The following is a 20,149-nucleotide window of genomic DNA, read 5'->3' as shown; positions in this document are numbered from 1 at the left end:
AACTGTAAGTTTATAATTTTACGATAAAACAACAAAAAAGTTGTGGTTTATCGATTCTCACATCGAAGACGTTATCTTCAATCTTCTTTCCATATTGGGCAAGAATTCATTTTCTACTTCGATTCCGCTCCCATTCTGCAATTTCAACTGCAGCTATAATGGCGTCATTTTCCAAATTCGAGTACACAGATTGTAGAACACACAAATTTGATGCTCCCTACAGGCAAACCTACGATTTTTCCGCGAAGAAGCCTACAGACCATCTGTGTATGTTTTAGTTCTCTACTTTAGGGTCACTCTCTATCCGGGCGCTCTGATTTTTGCTTCTATTTTCAAGTTTCATGAAGACACGGCTTAAATTTTTGCTTCTTTTTGTCTTTAGACATAAGGGGAAAATTATGTTCATCTCACAATGCAAGAAGTTTAGTATCTCAGTGCAAGCTGCTTAAGCCGATCGTTTTTTCTGGCTCTCCTTCTGCAATCACCTCAAGGTATGATGTTAAACATGTGACTATTGCTTCATATTGTCTAGAATTCCTTTCATGAAAGTTCATTCCCCCTTATATTTAGACTTACTTGTTCTTCCTCATGCTTATTGGTTACGTTCATAGATTTAGTTAGATTGGAGACTGTACCTTATAATAACACATATTGAACTATCAACTCAGGAAGCTCCAAATTCTGTGCAAAGCTGCAAATGATGTCTCTGGAGATATCCCTGATGGTAATTCTCCAAGTGGAATGAGTCTGTACGAAAGAACTATTGAAACTTTAACCACACTTTTTCCTCTGTGGGTAATGCTTATTAGTTCTGTTTTTGTGAATCTGGATTTAGTGCATTTGTGTTCTGGAGCTTTGCCTTTTAATTCCTGAGTTTGCCACCTATGAACAGGTTATCCTTGGAACCATTATCGGCATCTACAAACCTGCTGCAGTAATTGCTCATTCTTGGTTCTTCTTGATTGATGATTGGTGAATCTACTGGTACTCATCAGCCTCCCCTTGCAGGTAACTTGGTTGGAGACTGATCTTTTTACCCTGGGATTGGGTTTTCTTATGCTTTCGATGGGATTGACATTGACATTTGAGGATTTCAGGCGTTGTTTGAGAAATCCATGGACTGTAAGAGACATCCTTCTACTAACCAAATGGATGTACTTACGTAGTTGTGTTATTTAGCATCTATTTTCCTGGTGCAGGTAGGTGTAGGATTTCTTGCCCAGTACTTAATTAAACCTCTGCTTGGCTTTACTATCTCCATGGTAATAACTATGATGAAATGTTATAGCTCAATATTATGCTGAAATGATAGAACAGGCAAAGATAACAACCAATTTATGTGTGTTTCAGACTCTCAAACTGTCTGCACCTCTTGCAACTGGTCTTATTTTGGTCTCATGCTGCCCTGGGGGACAGGCATCCAATGTTGCTACTTATATATCTAAAGGAAATGTCGCACTTTCGGTTCTTATGACAACGTATGACCAGTTTGGATCATAAGATGCTCCTGTCCTGTCCTCAGTTTGCATAACAGTTTGATTTTTGTCTGCCTATGGTTGTCCCTACTAACTGGAATTTATACAGGTGTTCAACTATTGGTGCTATTGTCATGACGCCATTGCTTACCAAGCTTCTTGCTGGCCAACTAGTCCCAGTTGATGCTGCTGTAAGTTCAGATAAGCTAACCTTTCCAAGTATACATTCGTTGAGGTTTTCGATCGTCTTAGACTGATGATCTTTAGATTAAATCTCGGTAATAATAACTATGAGATCACACATCGGTTGAAGAGGAGAATGAAACATTCTTTATAAAAGTGTGGAAACCTCTCCTAAAAGACGCGTTTTAAAACCGCTAGGTTGACAGCGATACGTAACGGGCCAATGCGGACAATATCTACTAGTGGTGCTTGGGTTGTTATAAATGGTATCAGAGTCAGACACCGAGCAGTGCGACAGCGAGGATGCTGGGCTCCTAAGAGGGTGGATTGTGAGATCTAACATCGGTTGGAGTTGGAGAGAAGAATGAAACATTTCTTATAAGAGTGTGGAAACCTCTCCCTAAGAACGTGTTTTAAAACTATTAGGCCGACATCAATACGTAACGAGCCAAAACGGACAATATCTGCTAGGGTAGACTTGGGCTGGACTGAGGCTTAAATGTTTCATATATCATATGATCCTGTAGCCATTTATGAGTTCAGAGTTCCCTGATCGGACCCTTCAATTATTTTGGGCGAAAGTTGTCATTATTTTGATTGTTATTCTTTCAGGGTCTTGCTATCAGCACTTTTCAGGTGGTCTTGGTTCCAACTGTAATTGGAGGTAAGTTCATAACAAAAATTCCCCTCAAGAGTTAATCATCCTGAACCATCATTACTCTTATATGCAGTTTTAGCTAATGAATTCTTCCCCAAATTCACTGCAAAGATAATCACAGTGACACCTTTAATTGGAGTTATCCTCACAACTCTCCTGTGTGCCAGCCCTGTAAGTTTCAAAAGTATTATGCAGTGTAAGAGATTGAGTTTACACTGTTTCATTGTAGTAATGTCCTTTCGTCAATGTTTCTGATGATGAAGATCGGGCAAGTAGCAGAAGTTTTGAAAACTCAAGGAGCGCAGCTATTGCTCCCAGTAGCCGTCCTCCATGGTGCTGCATTTGCTCTGGGTTATTGGCTTTCAAAAATATCATTTGGAGAATCCACCTCCCGCACGATTTCAATAGAATGTGGGATGCAGGTAACAATTGCAGAGAGTTTTTCTAGAAATGCTATTCTATGGTTTTGATTTGCAACATGTCATTATTTGCAGAGCTCTGCACTCGGGTTTTTACTTGCTCAAAAGCATTTCACAAACCCCCTCGTCGCCGTTCCATCGGCAGTTAGCGTCGTTTGTATGGCGGTAAGAGTTTCCCCTCTGTTTATCTGCTCTGTTCTTTGTTTTCCTCCTTACCCCATGGATCCATTTGTTAAGAAACTTGTGTTCAAACATTTATGATGCTCATTTGCTATCATCTCAACAGCTTGGTGGCAGTGCTCTTGCAGTCTTCTGGAGGAACATGCCAATTCCGGCCGACGACAAAGATGATTTCCAAGAATGAAAAAGGAAGAAGAAGTAGTTCAAGTTCTAGATATTTGCTAGCTTACTTGTATCGATTTGTTTGAAAATGATGACACAGTTTTTGGATTTGATCAGTGCCATGGCCCATTTATTTGTGTTGAGAGTTGTAGTAATAAAATTTCGATCTTTGAATGCTTTAACAATCCTTCCATTTTTCCTTGAATTCTCTGGAAAAGAAACTGTTCATCTCTATTGAATACAGTGTTCGATGAGATTGAAATGAGGAGAAGAAATGCGTGAAGAGACCAGTCCATTTGCTCGTGTGAGAGATACAGAGAGAATGCGTGAAGAGATCAGACCAGATACGTGAAATTGTTATAAACTTTCTCTGTTTTATTACTGGGTTCCTTCTCGCTCTTTAAGCCCTAATTATCCTTTCGAAATTCTCTGATCAAATCGCCGCCTCCTTCCGCCGCTCATTCTCTCTCGCCAGTCTGATTAAAATGCCGAAGATCGAAAGCTTGCTCAATCCATCCGCCTTCAACCTATTTTCCTCCAAATCCTTGTTCAATCCTTCCATTTCCAGTTCCTCCATTTTCTCGCCCGCTCCGCGATTGCGCAGAATAAGTTCTCCGTCGTCGCTGTCGATTAGGTGCTCGGCAACTCACCAAATGGAGGCTGTGGTTGATTCTGTAAGTCCAGAGCAGTTCCGAGTAGATGTTCTCTCGGAATCACTGCCATTCATACAGAAATTTCGAGGTAAAACGATTGTTGTGAAGTACGGTGGGGCCGCTATGAAATCGCTGTCGCTCCAGGCTTCGGTTGTTAATGATCTTGTACTTCTGTCCTGCGTCGGCCTTCGTCCGATCTTGGTCCATGGCGGCGGGCCGGAAATCAACAACTGGCTCAAACGGCTCAACATTGAGGTCGTTTTCCGCGACGGTCTTCGTGTGACCGACGCCGAAACGATGAAAATAGTGTCGATGGTGTTGGTCGGCGACGTGAATAAGAACCTGGTTTCGTTGATCAATAAGGCCGGAGCATCGGCTGCAGGGCTCTGCGGTGTGGATGGGCGGCTACTGACGGCTCGTCCAGCCCCGAACGCGGCACAGTTAGGATTTGTAGGCGAGGTTGCACGTGTGGATCCTACGGTTCTACAGGCACTTCTGGACAAAGGCCACATTCCGGTGGTTTCTTCGGTGGCTGCCGATGAGTCGGGGCAGATGTACAATATCAACGCGGATACAGTTGCCGGAGAATTAGCGGCGGCGCTGGGGGCGGAGAAGCTGATCTTACTGACGGATGTGGCGGGGATTCTGGAAGACCGTGACGATCCGAAAAGCTTAGTGAAGCAGATAGACATTAAAGGGGTGAAGAAGATGATGGAAGAGGGAAGAATCGGCGGAGGGATGATTCCAAAGGTGAATTGTTGTGTCCGATCGTTGGCTCAAGGGGTGAGGACGGCGAGTATCATTGACGGGAGGCTGGAGCATTCGTTGCTGCTAGAGATCATGACTGACAATGGAGCCGGAACCATGATTATAGGCTAAGGTCAGAGTTATGAAGCTTTGAACTACTTGAATTTTCTAGGAAATGTATACAGTTCATCAATGGTGATGATATTGTCTGATCTGGGAAAACATATTTGGATGAATTTGTATGAGTAATTGCGATTGAATTCGCCTGAAAGTGTTGATTATTAATGTTATGAAGAAATTTTCTTTGCTCTCGTACAAGAACAACATGGATTCTTAGAATTTTCATCATCTATCTTATAATAAGAAGTTCAATTCGAGACCTATCATACATGAACTTATTAGTCTTTTTTTTTTTTTTGCAAAATAAACTTGAGAACATATTTTTGTCATGGTATGATTGTATGTTGAGGGATTCAATGTTGACTATGTAAATAAATGTTGTGAGACCTATCCGATGATCAGATGATTGAAAAAAGTAGTCTTAAGGAAAATTTGCCTTCATGTTCAAATGAAGTTGAATGTTGTTTGGTACAACACGTTAATATTGATTGGCTTATCAAAATTGTAAATGCCTTTACAGGTTAAACTTCTAGTGTTCTTGATTATTTGTCAAGTATGCTACTTTATCAATATATGTAAGTATGTTTTAGATTCGAGGACGTTTTGTGAACAAATTTTTGGTGCAGGCTACAGTGTGTTGCACAAAGTCGTTTACAGTGAAGTCTACACTTGTTGAACATTCACAATGGATAACTGATGTTTGCGTTAGTCCAAGGACATTAAAGATTGCAACATCTTCAGGTGACAGGACTGTCAAGGTTTGGGATGTTGATAATGTAAGTAAAACCTGCTTTCATCACATGGGTTTAATTCATTATACAATATATTATTATTATTATTATTATTATTATTATTATGAAGTGCTTTGGGAGAATCCTTTAAAGACATTGAGTGATATTGAAGATTGGTTAGAAAGTTGAATTATTTGATAGTGACATAGCTAGACATCGCTTGTTGTAAGTTAGTATATGCTTTCACCTTCAATAGATCATTGGGTTACAGTGTAACACGTTCAAATTCTATGCTGCCTAAAAGGTGCACTTCGACATGAAATTGTATAAGACCATACAAAACTTGAATGTTTTTCAAATGCTGATAGCAGACCAACTTGTGGATAGTGTTCTTGTAGGAGGCAATTTGATGTTGTGGAAGAGTAAGAAACAAAGTGTGGTTTCATGTTCAAGTATTGAGTCATAATAGAGTTATGACACAATTTGTGTGTGAAATAGTGTATATACATCAACTTTTGATTGAGATAGGTTTTGATATTACTATGCCAGCTAAACTGTGATGTTACAATCAACTTGCACTTCACATTCATTGTGTGAAATCGAGTGTTTCATGAGTGGACTGTAAGATCCCACATCGATTGGAGAAAGGAACGAGTGCCGGCGAGGACGCTGGGCCCTGAAGGGGAGTGGATTGTGAGATCCCATAGTAACGAAGGAGAGTGCGTTCATAAGTTGAATTGTAATGGAAACACATTTCGTGCCCATGTTCTTCATCCCACCAATACTTCTCTTTTGATCATTGCCTCTCATGAGGTTAGTCTCAGCTATTCCAAGTTCCTTCACATGCTATTATTTAATGTTTCTGTGTTTTAAGTTCTGTGATTTATATGTATTGCTATGTTCTAAATGGAATTGTTGGTTTCCAGTCACCGGAGCTTTGGGACATGACAGAAAACAAGACAAGGACTCTGCTTGCTCATGACAAGCTGGGATCAGCATTGGCTGCATCAAATGATAGCTGTGTCAAAGTCTGGCAGTAACGAATTCAACGAGCTCTCTTGTCCAACCAAAATGGTATCCTAACATTGTCTGTTGTTGATTTATTCGATAACCTGAGTTCTTATTATTACTTGGCAGATAAGAGGAAGAGTTTGAACATGACCAATGACCCATTAGTATTTGATCACTCCACCTGTGATCAAGTTAACAACTATACAACATCTTAAGGCCTAATCGCATTCAAGCAAGCCCATAACTACGATCATATTCTCAACCCAAGTTTAACGAATTAAAAATGAAAAAACTGGCCATCCAAAGCCTTGACCTTCCTCCTTTCTATGGGACTCTGGGAGCTGCATAAAAGTGAAAAACAAACTCAGAAGTTAACAATGGCATGTCCCTTTGTTAATTTGGATAATAAAAATGGAACAAATGAAGGGAAGAAAACCTATGCCATTGCCATTGCCATCTGAGCCTTTCATCAAACGAATACGTTTGCAAGATTCAATGAACAATCTGCACAATTTGCAATACGATTAGAATCCAAACTAAAAGAGAAGTTATGGGGAAGATAATTAATTAAACTTACTTCCAAGGGACGTCTCCAACTAACATCCAATCTCCATCTTTATCTTCGTAAGTTGGAAAGTATTCATATGCTCTCTTCACTGGGTTCAAATTGTTGCCTTCCTCCAAGTAATCGATTAAAACATTATTCAATTTCAATATCAATCTGAGAATAGTTGGATGAATAAGATACTAAAGTGGATGGACTCACAACATATTGGATAGGAGGGGAGCAATTCCTGGAATGCCTTGAACAGTTGGTGATAGCCATTGAACATCTGAAGGTCGAGCTTACGCAAATACGGCGCCCCATCTGCAGCAACTTTAACGTACTTATAGTTCATTTCTGTTGTCTTTTTTCTGTATGATCTCACCGGCGGCCAACCCATGGCTGCCGGCTTTTTCCCTTAAAATTCAAAACATTCCATATATTATCAACGTATAAGAGCTTAATAAGGAACCATAACATTAATAATAGATGGCCGTAAAAGAAATTCAATTACTTGTGGAGTTCCCGGCGCCGGCATCAACAGCGTCATGGAAAGCGCGTCTATTAGCATTAGGTTTGTGATACACCTTGTTTGGCTGAGTTGGGCGGAACTCGGCTCCGGGAAGCCCCAAGGTGAGCTCAGTTTCATCGAAATTGATATGGGTCAAATCAGATTCCGGCGACTCTAGAACTGTCTCCGCCAACGGCATAGCTACACACTCTGTTGTCTGTCTCTGTCTCTGTTTGGTAGTGAATAATGAATGAACCACGAATGGGTTTCATATATATAGAAGCAAAGGAGCAAGTGAGAAGACGACACGTAGGGGCATGGCCAAGAGTTGCCATGAGAGAAGCAGAATTGAAATTAGGGAGGTGATTGTCGGTACATTCAATCTAAATGCCCTTTATTCCTTTACGTAAATTTCACAGCAAAATTAATTGGTATTGTCTATGCTTTTCTCATCTCAACTTAGGAAATTATTTCTAAGTTGTTGTCGTATTCTTGAATCTTTCAACTTAGGAAATTATTATTATTATTATTATTATTATTATTATTATAATATAATGTTTCAACTTTTTTTCCTAAAGATTTCGTGTTCTTGCATCTTTCAATCACATTTTGAGATTGAGACAAAGGAGGGGAAGGCACTTTGGGAATACGATAAGACCAATTTGACGGAAGTGGATGAGGTGGCACAAAAGTTAACTAGGTGGGTCCCACAGAGTGTTACTAAAAAAAGTCAATGGACACACTGATTGACTCCCGAAGGTCTTTCGGGAGACAGAAACATCGGGAAGCCTTTCACTTTGTCGACACCTTGTCCAACCATCCATCATTCCTTTTATTATCATTATTTTCATTAAATTATACAAACTTAATTTATAATGATTTTTTAAAAAATAAATTTTGTTTCTGTTAAAATTAGCTTTAAATGTGTTCCTTAAATGTCTTGAATTTGTACCTAAACTAAGTAAAGTATATTAGAACAAAGCTGTAATGGGTCATCTCCCGTCCCAACAATCAATACATAACCATAATTATGTTGAAGACAACTTTTAATTTCGTGATGTTTCGCATATGTCTCAAATTGAACCAAGTTTGTGACAAAATACATTGCATTTAGTATTACATTTTTGTTGTAGTTGCTAAGAAGCTTCATTGAATGTGCTTGCATTTTCACATACACAATTAATTACTTGATTAATTTAGTATAGTCACGCAGTTCATGTACTTGGTTTTGCTGATCAACCACTTTACCTTGCCTAAATTATAAGTACTATATATCTCTAAGGTTTGGTATTTGTTTCCAAATGTCTATATTATTTCAAAGGTTTCAATGTTAAGTTTAAGTGTCATTCATTTAGATAAGTTGAACTAAAATAGCGAGACATTCTTGCATTACTTGAAACCAGATTCTATGTTCTCTATTATTGGTCATTCGTTTAGATAAGGTTAGTTTACGTTATTTGCTTTCCAAAAACAAGAGAAAGACCAAGGTAGGGCCATTACAGAACGTGGAGGCGGCAACCTGTTAGTTGGTTGGTCCAGCTATGAAGCCGGGCTGCAAAAACGACCAATAAAACGAAAACTCGTCACATCATGCTACAGAAACTTTCTTCCTCAATTATAAACCAGGCTGGCAAAGAAGAATTAAGGATCAATCAGTACAAAATAAAATGAATTAACAATTGAAAATAAGGTAGACATTTCACAGTTTAAGTCTGATTCAATGATGGCAATCACAAATAAGTAAAACGCAGGTACAGTCAGCGGAGCGAAGAGCCTAAGAGCAAAACATTAAATAGATGTGTTAAAAGTATATTTTACCTTTCCGTTGGGACAATTGAGAGAATGGGGACAATAAAAGAATGAATAATTACAATGAGACGGACTGGCATGTTTTTTTGGTCTTTTTTCTTCCATGGAAACAGATGGTTTAGGGAAGGGCCGGAAACATATATATATATATATATATAGATATATCTTATATTTATATGGGGATTTCTCAAATCCGAGAAGAAAAAACGGAAGCAGAACCTCTAAAACACAAGCAGTGAATGCACAAGGTGGTGGGCCACAACCAGAGACGACTCCAGCTACGAGGTAGCTTCTCCAATTGAATTTCTTTTTTTAAGTATTTCCGGCTGGAATCTGACCCACCATCCCGAAGTTTGTCGCATGTTTGGGCCTCCACTCAGTCCTTCCTCTAACAATCTCAGCTCCATTTTCAAGTCGAAGCAAGTGGTGGCACTCAATGTCACCGGCATCGGCCAAATTGCTGATACCAGCACCAGACACAGCAGTAAGGGATTGCAGCACGCTGTCCCTTCCACATTCTCTCCTGTATTCCAAAGTCATGGTAGAGAGTTCGTGACTCTCCAGGATTGGCAGAGGTGCACTCTGTGAGTACCAAATCTTTTGGTCAGAGACATGTTCGGATAAAGGAGAAACCAAGACTCATTTTGAAAAGAGAAACTACCTCGAGTACCCAGCCAATGTACTTCACATTATTAACATGCTGGTTGACATCTAAATCGCTCCATCTAGGCTGCAATTCGAAATATATGTCACTCACAAGAATGAAACGAGGAAGCCAACTAGTAAATATATTTAACCAAAAGGGAGTATAACTTACCGTCAAACCTGTACGTATATAATCAGCACTATCATCATCAAGTTTGGTAAGTTTCCTGCCATCTTCTTCCACTATGGGAGGTGAATTTGCAAAATAAGGCTCTATTTCCCCTCTAACTTCCCCAGGAATCTTTGATAATTTTCTTGTCTGCTTATTCATCATCACCCAGACACTGTCATTGGACAGGAAAAGAAAAACAACCCCACACAGTTATTAGAAAGGCAGTTATGATCAAGCGGTGGAATAATTACCAGGGGAATTGAGGAGAGGGAAAGAAAAAACACCGATTACTTGCTGGCAGCGGAAACCTATACCTTGAGGCCATAGTAAGAGTTTCACCAGTTTTGCAATCACGAACAAGCCAATCTCGTCGCATGCCATTCTTCCCAGATGCANGGGGGGGGGGGGGGGGGGGGGGGGGGGGGGGGGGGGGGGGGGGGGGGGGGGGGGGGGAATGATTCAGTCCTCAACTTTAACCTATAAATAATTCGCAAGAACTATTTAATTACACATATAGTACCATAACCATGAGAGGTGAAGTTTTCCAGATATCAGAACACATTTCTAATTAAAATTACAGAAGCACTTTTAAAATAGACAACCTAAAAGACATAACTAGCTGTAGTCTACATTTCCTGAAAATATGAAAATCCATAGAAGTCAAACATCTAAATCATTCATCCTACATGATCAATGGAAAGATAATGCTACTGCAGAAATGAATAAATGTTAGCAGCTGCAAATTATTTTGCTTTTCTAGGATATATACACACATATATAAAAGAAACATACGGCAACTTACCAAGTAGGGTATCTATCTACCACAACCTGCATCTTTGCAACTACCCATATCAAGTTTTTTTTACACATTTCTGGTGTAGAACCAAATCCATCACCAAGTAGTCCAGCAGTTTTTACATGATTAAGTGCAGTTTCCTGTATAAAAGAACAAGATATCATCTCACTGTTTCCAAATAATGAAGATATAGAAGAATTATCAACCTATAGTGCATTTGACCGACAAGAGCAACCAAATTTTTTAAAATTTACCACAGATAAACAGCATAAGAATTAATATCCAACAAGAAAGAAACAGAATGATCAATCATGTACCTGTAAATGATTCATTAATGTTTCTATAGATGCAGTCCGATCTGCACCAATTTCATATGATCTAATTGAAAAGTTCTGCCGAAACACGAGACCATCCTGCACAATTCTTCCCAAACCAAACGAATCGATAAGCATGTCAGGCCGCCTAGGTTTCCAGTCGAGCATCATCCACTGCTTCTCAGCCGCCAGGAAGATGGTAGTGATAGCAGCAAGAAGCATGCTCCAGTCAGGAAGTACGTTTATGAAAGTCCTTGGAGGAGGTGATGTCAAGCCATCCTCCAGCTTGACACCCTCCAATCCAACGGAAGTACCATTTATCTTTGAAGGAGCTTGGGCATTAACCTTAACTTGCAAACCACGGGAAGAAGATTTTGGCCTGCTTCCTCCAGGATTGACAGAACCACTGCCGAACTTAGTTGACTTTGCTCCAGAGTCCGAGGACAGAGAAATAGCAGGAAAAAAGGCAGAAGTAGCTGCAGTGGCAACCATGTCGAACTTTCTACCAGAAAACGGTTGTAATGTGCCAACCAGAGACTCGTTCCAACGAATTTCCCTCTATCAACAGAAGCCTAAGGACATGAAAGATGGCTGAGTTCTTGGGGAAACATACATTAGCAACCTATATGCAACTACATGTCATTTAGTATCCATTCATTCAGAATGCTTCATGAAGTTGATATAGGAATCATCAATATTTGGTCATACATGTAATAAACGAACTTCCTCTTTCTCTAGAAGCATAAAAATATACATTAAATTCGTGTACAATAATTACGAAAGTGAACAAAATCGCGTACGAGGTAAGATTCAGTGAATAATCACAGAAGGAAAAGCGAGGAGTGTCCACAGAAGTGAACCCGTACACATCAAAAGATTGGACCTAAAACGAACTAGAAAGGCATTTGAAAACAGAGATTCGGGGAACCGGAATATAAAACATGAATCTACGCGATAAATTAAAATAGACAATTTGCAAAACTTTGTCAAAAAAAAAAAAAAAAAAAAAAGTCCGTGAAGCATAGCAAGATTGAGCGAAACAAAAAACTAATCCAAGATCATCAAGAGACACTGGGAGTATTTCCACGTATAACATACAAAGACAAGAAAGAAAAAAAGAGCAGAAAGAGCGAAAATGACAACAATTTATTGCAGAAAAAATCGCACCAAGAATCAATGAATGCATGAGCTGAAAAGAGAACCATCCACTTGCACGCTCATAGCGAGATCAGAAGAAACCTTTCATAAATCTACAGTAGAAGAGAAAACAGATCTCGTCCCAAACGTGGAACCACAGAGCTAAATAAACGCAAGATCCGAAACGGGAATCAAAATAAGCATCCAATAAAACCATAGAAAAACCATAAACCAGGAATAACGCAAAATTCCGTCGAGAGAAATAAACCGTACGTAACAGCAATAATAAAATAGACGTCCAGACTTCAAAAAACACGCTCCGTGGCCCAGAAAACAAAGAACGATAAACAAAACAACTAAAACAAAACCTTCAAATACAGATCTCAAACGATTAATTCGTCAAACACTAAACACGGCAAAAGCAGCCCAGCTCCGTCATTCTCTCAACTTCCAGATCAGACAAGAAAGAGATAAAAACCAAAAGAGAAGAAAACTACGGCACCCGTACCTTGACCGTCGGAAGAAAAGAGAAGCAGAAGGATGTCAAAAATCCTCTGGCGAAAAGACGACAAGGAAAAAGGAGTAATGCAGGAAGTTGGAATGCAGATCCCTCCTTATTCGCCGCGGATCGTAGGGTTTGCTGTAGTTGGATTTGATGATTCTTCGTGTTCGGCGTTGGGAAATTTATTGAGTTAGTTGTTTTTATTTAGCTCGTTTCAAAATGGAAAATAAAGAACGAAAGGAAAAGGGAAAACATGGAGAAGGAGAGAGGGCGGAGCGTTGAGGCCAACTGTGGGTGTTAGTGGTGAGGAATGTATTTTGGAGCCTCCAAAATAAATAAGATACATTTCTACCCTCGATTCCCACTTCTAATACCGCAATTACGATTTTGCCCTACCCGGCATTTTCATTTTTCTGCTTTCTTTCAAACCAGTCCCTTCCAGAATCATCCTCTTCTTTTCTTAATTTTAAATTAAATTACGAAATTAGTCCTCTGTTTTCAATAATTCTATTTGTCTTTCCCCTAAATATTAAAAGAAATGTATTTTTTTATTATTATTTTGGTTTCAATAAGTCTTTCAATTTGTTACTTGAGTGTATGATGTTGAGTCGACTAGGTAAAACAGTAAATTTGAGGGTCGTAGAGGTGGTAAAAAATAAAATTCCCTATGATACACGGTTAAAGTTTAGAGAATCAATGATGGATTGTATGTAAATTTTATATTTTAATCCTAACTTAAGTTGATGTCAGATTCATCGTTATTATTGTTGATTCAACTATTAATTTAGTTTATGGGTGGTGTTTTTTTTTTCAATTTAAAAATTATGTCATCAAACTTTGTTTTTAAAATCAATAATTTATATTTAAAAAATGACTATTCTTAAAAAACAATATATATATATATATATAGTTGAAATTGAGTTTTATATTTTGGTTATGACCAAGTGAATGAAATTTGTTGGCAACAAGAAATAGACCAATATGAGAATCCAATCTTCATCAACAGACAAAAATAAATAGAGTAAGTAACTAAAAGAATGGGTAGCTCAACTGTACTTGCTTTATTTCAATCTCACATTTATATCTTTTAAAAATCATTTAGGATCTAATTATATTGAAAAAAAGATTATAGTGTGAACATAAAAAATAATTATTAGGACGGTATTATTACGTATGTATGTAATATTATTGAATTACAAATAAATAAATAAATAAATAAGTAGAGAGAAATTAGAAAAGTATTGGTGGGCAAACAAAAAGAGGTATTGAGGAATCAAAAGTGCAATTGGTCTCCTTTCGGGTTCATTATATCCTTCGCAGCAACACCTCAAAACCCACTCGAATCTTTTTTGCGGTCAAAATGTGCAATGCCGCCTATGTTTCACACGTGTCAACTGCCAGTTGTAAAATGGCTGTCTCGTAATTAATGCCTTCTTATAGCGCCAATTTCGTACTCTCATTTTAATTTTTTAACGCTCATTACAGATCTCACGAAATTATTAAAGAGCGGTTTAATTGGGAAACCATTCAAATTTTCAAAATTAAATTCAAATAATTTGTCCTCAATATCAACTCTCACTCACTATATTTTGTAATTGCTATTACGCCACTTTTGTTGGACTCTTTTCATGACATGGTTTCTCGGTTTGCCTCATAAACCACGGCCGCAGTAAACGATTTGCTAGCGCTGGTTCACATGATTTTTAACAATGTTTGATTAATTCACCACATCTAAAATAAATTACAAAGATATGAAAATAGTAATAAATGAAAACAAGTAAAGATATTTATGCTAATGAGGTAAATATTAGATATTTTACTTATAATAAAATATCAAATATAATATATATGTTAAATTATAATTTATTACTAAATATCTCTAAAATAGCTCTGGGATGACATTATATCAACCAAATGTTGAGCCTGAGAGACATTTTCATTTAAATTATTGTCATTTAAATGTGCTTTCATTTAACCAAAAAGAGGTGGATCTAAAAGAAATTAAAAAAAAAAAAAAACAGTTATAAGAATTCGAACCATGATTTGGAACGAGACGGAATCACAAATATGGAGTATTACAATACATCTCAATAGTTCGATTAGACTCTAAATCTTAATCCATCATCACCCTACACAACAACTCTGTGAATTTCTGGGTAGCATTTTCCGGCAAGCAAATGCAGACCAGCATTGAGCCGTTTGATTCCGTCGCCCCTTCCGGCAAGAACACACAAACCTGCGGCGTTGGAGACAGATCGATCGGGCCGGCATATACTGGCCGTCCCCATCCAAAATCCGCAGATTCATAGATCGAAAACCTAGTCCACTGCGTGATCGTCAATTTCCCTCCAAATTCCAATCTTCTCGGCCTATCTACTTCAATGTAATCTACCGTCGATTTCACATATTCCTCCGACACGCCGTTCCTTGCCTCACGGACCAATCGGGTCGTCTTCGAGAGATTGTCATTCACAAGCTCCGATACGGTGCTCGTGACGCAGGGGAGACAGAGCACATTGCCGTAGAACCCGTTCTTCAATGGGGGGTTTTTCAGTTTCTGTCGAGCATTCACTGAAAACGTTAGCCGGAGTGTGTAATCCACTGGTTTTACATCGAGCGCCTCTACCCATGACCTCCAAATATGAGCGGCCATGGCGTCGAAGGTCGAGCAAGCCGACATGTCGTCTGGTTGGGCGTGGAATTTCAGCCAGAGTTGGAACTCGCGGCTGATACGGTAACATCTTTGAACGGGTTTTGATTTCCAGAGGGACATCGTCAAGCTCGAGCCATCGTCAATTTTCATGAACTCGACGTGGGGGAATTTCACAATTGGTGGGTCACGAGGCTTGAAAAACTCTCGTTCCCAACAGGGGTGTGGGTTGGTTGTCAGTGTTCCTGATTTAGCCGTGGCAGCCCAGGCGCTGAGGAACTGCATCGCGCCGAGGCCGTCACAGATGCAATGGCAGAGCCTCAAGCCTAAGCTGAACCCCCCGCATTTGAAAAGGGTCACTTGTGCTATGAGCAATGGCATCTCGAGTACTTTGTATGGTTCCTCATTTGGGAACTTGAAGATCAATGATTCCCATGCCGGATTTGGAACCGTTATGTTTCCTAAACTGTCCAATGTTATTTCAGAGTGAGCTTCTACCATTAGAGCTCCTTGTTCTGGTCCAAAGAACACTTCCACCTTCCCATTTTTGGTTTCTCTGAGCCTGCCTGAAAAAGGGTAATAAGGAACCAAAACAAGGGAAAGTGCTTCTCCAAGCATTTCCATTACAGGCACGCTGGAGTTGAAGCTGTCCAACTGGTAAAAGTAGACAGTTGGAGTGAAAACACGGGCTCCGATGACATCGTCGAGGTTAGATAGGTAAAGGGAATCGCCATCGGCAGCAGGAATAGGGCCTGCCGGCATGATTGGAACCATACGGTCAATAGTGATGGGGATGTCTATGTGAGGAATTTGGAGCTCTTGAACCCACGGTGGAGCCATGAGAGAATGTTGAAACTCGTCTTGCTGTTTGGAAGCATTTGTAGAAGAAGACTGAACTTTTGCTAAGGCATGCAAAGAAAGCTTGAGGAGCTAAAATAAAAAGGCGGATTTTAAAGTTCTGTTGGTGGATTGCAGGTGGTACTGACATTGTTCGTGATGTGAAAAAACATAATGTGCACAAGAAATACAATAAAAATTTGAACTTTTCCCATTTAGCTTAAAGATAAAGTAACTGAGAAATTAAGAAACATGCTTCTTCTTAAGCATGATGATGATTTCGACACAAATTAAGAATCAACAATCAACATTCTGGATGACGAAACCATATATCTTTCGTTTCAACCTTTCCACCTTTTCTTTCAAAGGATCATCTCGCTTTGAAACTACACGGTCCAACCAGTCATTAACTCGCTTTAACTGGGACAAAACAGATGCAATGGAGCCACGATTTGGGATTGGAGGCGATGTTTTAACGCCATCTCCAGAGCTTTCTCTGAACACCTTTGAACCTGCATCAAGGGAATCCTCCACAAACTTGAGAAACCAAAGCTTCATCTCAGACTGCAACTCCATAGCAAGCTCTACGGTCTCTTTCATTCCATGGCCTCTACTCCATGGAACCACCGCGCTGGAGGAGTTGGGAACTGAAGAGGCCTCCATAGTATGTCTTTTTGATCCGCTTTTGTGCAAAGAGCCTTTGTCATGGCTGGTGAGAAGTGAGACTATCTCGAGGTTGGTGGCTAAGGCGGCTTCAACCCAGAGGGAGGCAGGTTTGGATTGCTCCGGAATGGCACAAGGTTTGTTGCCATTCCGGCTGCTAAAAATTGATTCGGCAATCTCCGTTGATTTCACAACATCGTTATAGATCATGAAAAACTGGTCCACTACGTGCAAAAGGTCTCCAGTCTTGTGCGTAGAGGAAAGTTCTGAAAACATGCTGGAAAGAAACGGAAGTTAAAATCAATTAAGTTCAAATCAAACACTAAGAAATGGAAAGGTGGCTAATGCATACCTTATGTTCCTTATAATGGATTCAGTAGAAATTGCCTCCTCCAACGCTTCAGCTGCAGCTATAGAAGCAATATCTCTCCTTTGCATAGCCTCCTGATAACATCAACAACTACAACTTCAGTCCAAGTTTTACACTAAATTTACATATTTTTTTCCCTAGTACTCACAAACTCAATTCGAACCTTTGAAAGTTTAACAAGATTGGAAGGAGCTGCATCAACTAGAACACTGCCATCACTCCATTTCTTATCGTGAACAGTGATACCAAGACCCGAAAATTTTCTCTCATCTGGAGCCTCACACTTAGATGGGCTGGAGGACTTCTTTTTCTCTTTTCTTTGCACATCGTCACTCTTGGGTCTATGATCATTTACATCACTCAATCGTCTAGAAATAGCAGCCTAGAGAAGACAACAACATCATATAAAAATGGAAAGGGTCTAGTTATCAACGAGGTATAATGATTGTACCTGTGTCCGAAGAATTGCTTGTAGATCTGGCTTGTTCTTTGAAACCCCACTTTCTCTGTGCTCATCAGAGGTAGAAGAGACAGTTGATTGATCATCCCAGCTCTTCCTATTCGATTTTGCAGACCCAACAAGTGCCTCAGAAACCTTAGAGATCCCAGAAGCTATGTTAGTCATCTTCTTCTTGCTGGAAGAATCTGCAACTGCCAAAAGAGGGGAGACCTTCAAACCCCCTGATAACCTTCTTGCCGGTGAAAGAGAAGCCCTACGTACACTAGGAGAAGCTTGTCTCCTTCCATTTGGGGATGCCTGTCGATACCTCGAAGGAACTATAATGGCGGCCTCCTTTGAACTCACCCGGTTCTCTTCACGTGCAGCTACCAAACTCGGGACTACAGATTTCGAGGGCACTGGAGAAGCCGACCTCTTCCCCTTTCCAGCCGGTGAAGGATCTCTCTCAACCACCGCCACATTCTTCTTTCCAGCTGACATAGATCTTTTTCCTGACGCAGGAGAAGAAAACCTCTGAGGCTTAAGAGAAACCTTGCTCCCTTCAGTACTCCCCACATTTTCAATCTGTACATTATCTCGAGAAGCTAGGGCTTGCCTCCCTCTACCATTTCCAGTCTTCGAAGTACTCCTGGATTCATTAATTTGAGACTCCTCCAATTTCTGATTGGACGACAATGCAGCAATAGGATCAGCCGATTGATCCGAATCAGTCACCGGTTGGATCACAAACTCACGCTTAGAAGCCGAAATCCTCGCAATCAGTAGCTCAGGACTTCCAACAGAAGCTTGCCGCCCTGCAATCGGACGAATACCGCAAACACGTGGGACTGGCGTGTCGAATTCGAAACGATCGACATAAACGAACTGGCCGAGATGCAGTCGATTCGAGAGGATGAGATCTGTTTCGCGATCTGAAAGCGAGACGTAAGTGGAATTAAGGGAATCAGAGAGCTGGATGTAGAACCCACGATTGGGCCATAATTCGGAACCGGCGAGGGCTGGAACAATGCCGATGACTTGGAGGAGAGCAGAACGGTGGTCGCCAGTGACTCTGGTGTTGGAATTCATGGCCTGAAGGAGCTTCAAGAGGATTCCGGGAGTGAGAGAAGCCATGACGGAATTTCGGGGAGTGAGGAAGAGGAGTGAAGGAGAACGATAAGGTATAAGGAGAGTAAGAAGAGAGGAAATGGCCGTTACGGGTTTGTGAGATTCAAATTTGAAATTCAAATATTAGGTGCACTTTGGATTTTTGAATTCAGTTGCCGTTGTTCTGTTACCGTTAAGTTAATTTTAGGCCGCCGACTCGCCTGTAGGAAGCATACAGTCAACGGCGTTTAAAGGAAACATTGGGCCGGGCCCAAAGCGACTTCGGGCTGTCCGGACATTGGATTCTCGCTAATATTTTCCCTCCACTCCGTCTACCAATTTAAATTTTATTTTAGAAGTTTAAAAATTTGTATAATTTTTTTTATTACTATTTTTTTTTTATTTATTTTACCGTTGTGATAAGGAAAACCATTTCCCCCTTTCAGCACTCCAAAATAAGAACCAAAATTCTAATACAAATGGATATTTATTTAATAAAAATTGACTAATGTTAATTTTCATTGAAAATATTTTAGCTAAAATTAGATATTTAAAAATATATAAATTGAAATAGAAATTAAAATCAAAATTGTTATCCATGGCTGCTCAAATACTCAAATATTTCTAAAATTTCTATCTTTTCTCACTATAAATTTATTTTAAACATTTTTTAGGCCCCCATTTTATAGATTTGTCAATGGAGATCGCACATCGGTTTGAGAGGAGAAATAAACATTCTTTATAAGTGTGTGAAAACCTTTTCTTAGTAGACGCGTTTTAAAAATTTTGAGAGAAACCCCGAAAGAAAAAGCTCAAAGAGGACAATATATGCTAGTGATAGACTTGGACGGTTACAAATGATATCAAAGTCATATAACAATGTGACAGCAAGGACGTTGTGCCCCCAAGAGGGTGAATCTTGAAACATTTTTTTATAAGGGTGTGGAAACCTATTTCTGAAGGGGAAATCTGAAAGGAAAAGCAAATTCATATTTGTTAACGGTAGACTTGAGTTGTTACACTACTTCCTCTATTATTCTTCATCTCGTTTGAGAGAGGACCTATTAAATGAACATCTCTACTTAACTATATGATTGAGAAATGTATTTAAATTGTAACGGCCTGAAGTATATGTAAAAAAAATATTAAAAAAAACACAGAAAATAATAGAAAATTAGGTTGATATAAATGATGGTAGATCCACAAGGTATTTCAAATGAACAGAATTTATCTGTTTCCTAAAGATGGAAGTATTGATATCAAAATTTTCTTCCTTCATAGTAACAAATGAATATTACAAAACAAATAAATATT

The 20,149-nt window shown here is 39.4% G+C and overlaps 5 protein-coding genes and 1 pseudogene across 7 annotated transcripts; 2 read left to right on the top strand and 4 right to left on the bottom strand.

Moving 5' to 3' along the window:
* The first annotated feature begins 89 nt into the window (after nucleotides 1-89).
* LOC111495636 (sodium/pyruvate cotransporter BASS2, chloroplastic) lies at nucleotides 90-3,282 on the top strand. The gene is made up of 13 exons (XM_023145757.1): nucleotides 90-267; nucleotides 383-491; nucleotides 669-795; nucleotides 893-934; nucleotides 1,009-1,122; nucleotides 1,200-1,262; nucleotides 1,351-1,478; nucleotides 1,585-1,666; nucleotides 2,271-2,322; nucleotides 2,390-2,487; nucleotides 2,580-2,738; nucleotides 2,811-2,900; nucleotides 3,022-3,282. Exons 1-13 carry the CDS (start codon nucleotides 159-161, stop codon nucleotides 3,097-3,099), a joined length of 1,251 nt encoding a protein of 416 aa, XP_023001525.1. The 5' UTR covers nucleotides 90-158; the 3' UTR covers nucleotides 3,100-3,282.
* A 190-nt stretch (nucleotides 3,283-3,472) lies between these two features.
* LOC111495616 (acetylglutamate kinase, chloroplastic-like) lies at nucleotides 3,473-8,389 on the top strand. 3 transcript variants are annotated; one of them, XM_023145738.1, is made up of 5 exons: nucleotides 3,473-4,610; nucleotides 5,224-5,373; nucleotides 5,878-6,141; nucleotides 6,255-6,402; nucleotides 8,009-8,389. In XM_023145738.1, exon 1 carries the CDS (start codon nucleotides 3,563-3,565, stop codon nucleotides 4,607-4,609), a length of 1,047 nt encoding a protein of 348 aa, XP_023001506.1. In that variant the 5' UTR covers nucleotides 3,473-3,562; the 3' UTR covers nucleotide 4,610; nucleotides 5,224-5,373; nucleotides 5,878-6,141; nucleotides 6,255-6,402; nucleotides 8,009-8,389. The 3 variants fall into 3 exon arrangements, with proteins under 3 accessions (XP_023001506.1, XP_023001499.1, XP_023001514.1); XM_023145731.1 differs by lacking the exon at nucleotides 8,009-8,389 and having other exon boundaries at nucleotides 6,255-6,541; XM_023145746.1 differs by lacking the exons at nucleotides 5,878-6,141; nucleotides 8,009-8,389 and having other exon boundaries at nucleotides 6,255-6,541.
* Nucleotides 6,479-7,634, bottom strand: LOC111495646 (auxin-responsive protein IAA1-like). Its single transcript, XM_023145769.1, has 5 exons — nucleotides 7,398-7,634; nucleotides 7,106-7,300; nucleotides 6,917-7,013; nucleotides 6,776-6,843; nucleotides 6,479-6,680 (listed from the first exon to the last, which is right to left on the bottom strand). The coding sequence occupies exons 1-5, from the start codon at nucleotides 7,591-7,593 to the stop codon at nucleotides 6,664-6,666; spliced, it is 573 nt and encodes a 190-aa protein (XP_023001537.1). The 5' UTR covers nucleotides 7,594-7,634; the 3' UTR covers nucleotides 6,479-6,663.
* Nucleotides 8,390-9,085: 696 nt separating the features above from the next.
* On the bottom strand, nucleotides 9,086-13,093 carry LOC111495651 (annotated as a pseudogene).
* A 1,680-nt stretch (nucleotides 13,094-14,773) lies between these two features.
* On the bottom strand, nucleotides 14,774-16,310 carry LOC111495607 (omega-hydroxypalmitate O-feruloyl transferase). Its single transcript, XM_023145721.1, has one exon. It carries the CDS (start codon nucleotides 16,257-16,259, stop codon nucleotides 14,883-14,885), a length of 1,377 nt encoding a protein of 458 aa, XP_023001489.1. The 5' UTR covers nucleotides 16,260-16,310; the 3' UTR covers nucleotides 14,774-14,882.
* Nucleotides 16,311-16,444: 134 nt separating this feature from the next.
* LOC111495599 lies at nucleotides 16,445-18,928 on the bottom strand. The gene is made up of 4 exons (XM_023145709.1): nucleotides 17,741-18,928; nucleotides 17,453-17,671; nucleotides 17,272-17,363; nucleotides 16,445-17,196 (listed from the first exon to the last, which is right to left on the bottom strand). Exons 1-4 carry the CDS (start codon nucleotides 18,860-18,862, stop codon nucleotides 16,554-16,556), a joined length of 2,076 nt encoding a protein of 691 aa, XP_023001477.1. The 5' UTR covers nucleotides 18,863-18,928; the 3' UTR covers nucleotides 16,445-16,553.
* Between the last annotated feature and the right edge of the window lie 1,221 nt (nucleotides 18,929-20,149).

Source organism: Cucurbita maxima, unplaced genomic scaffold (genome assembly GCF_002738345.1).
Source record: "Cucurbita maxima cultivar Rimu unplaced genomic scaffold, Cmax_1.0 Cma_Scf00002, whole genome shotgun sequence".
NCBI lineage: Eukaryota > Viridiplantae > Streptophyta > Magnoliopsida > Cucurbitales > Cucurbitaceae > Cucurbita > Cucurbita maxima.
This window is presented reverse-complemented; position numbering and strand designations above follow the sequence as displayed.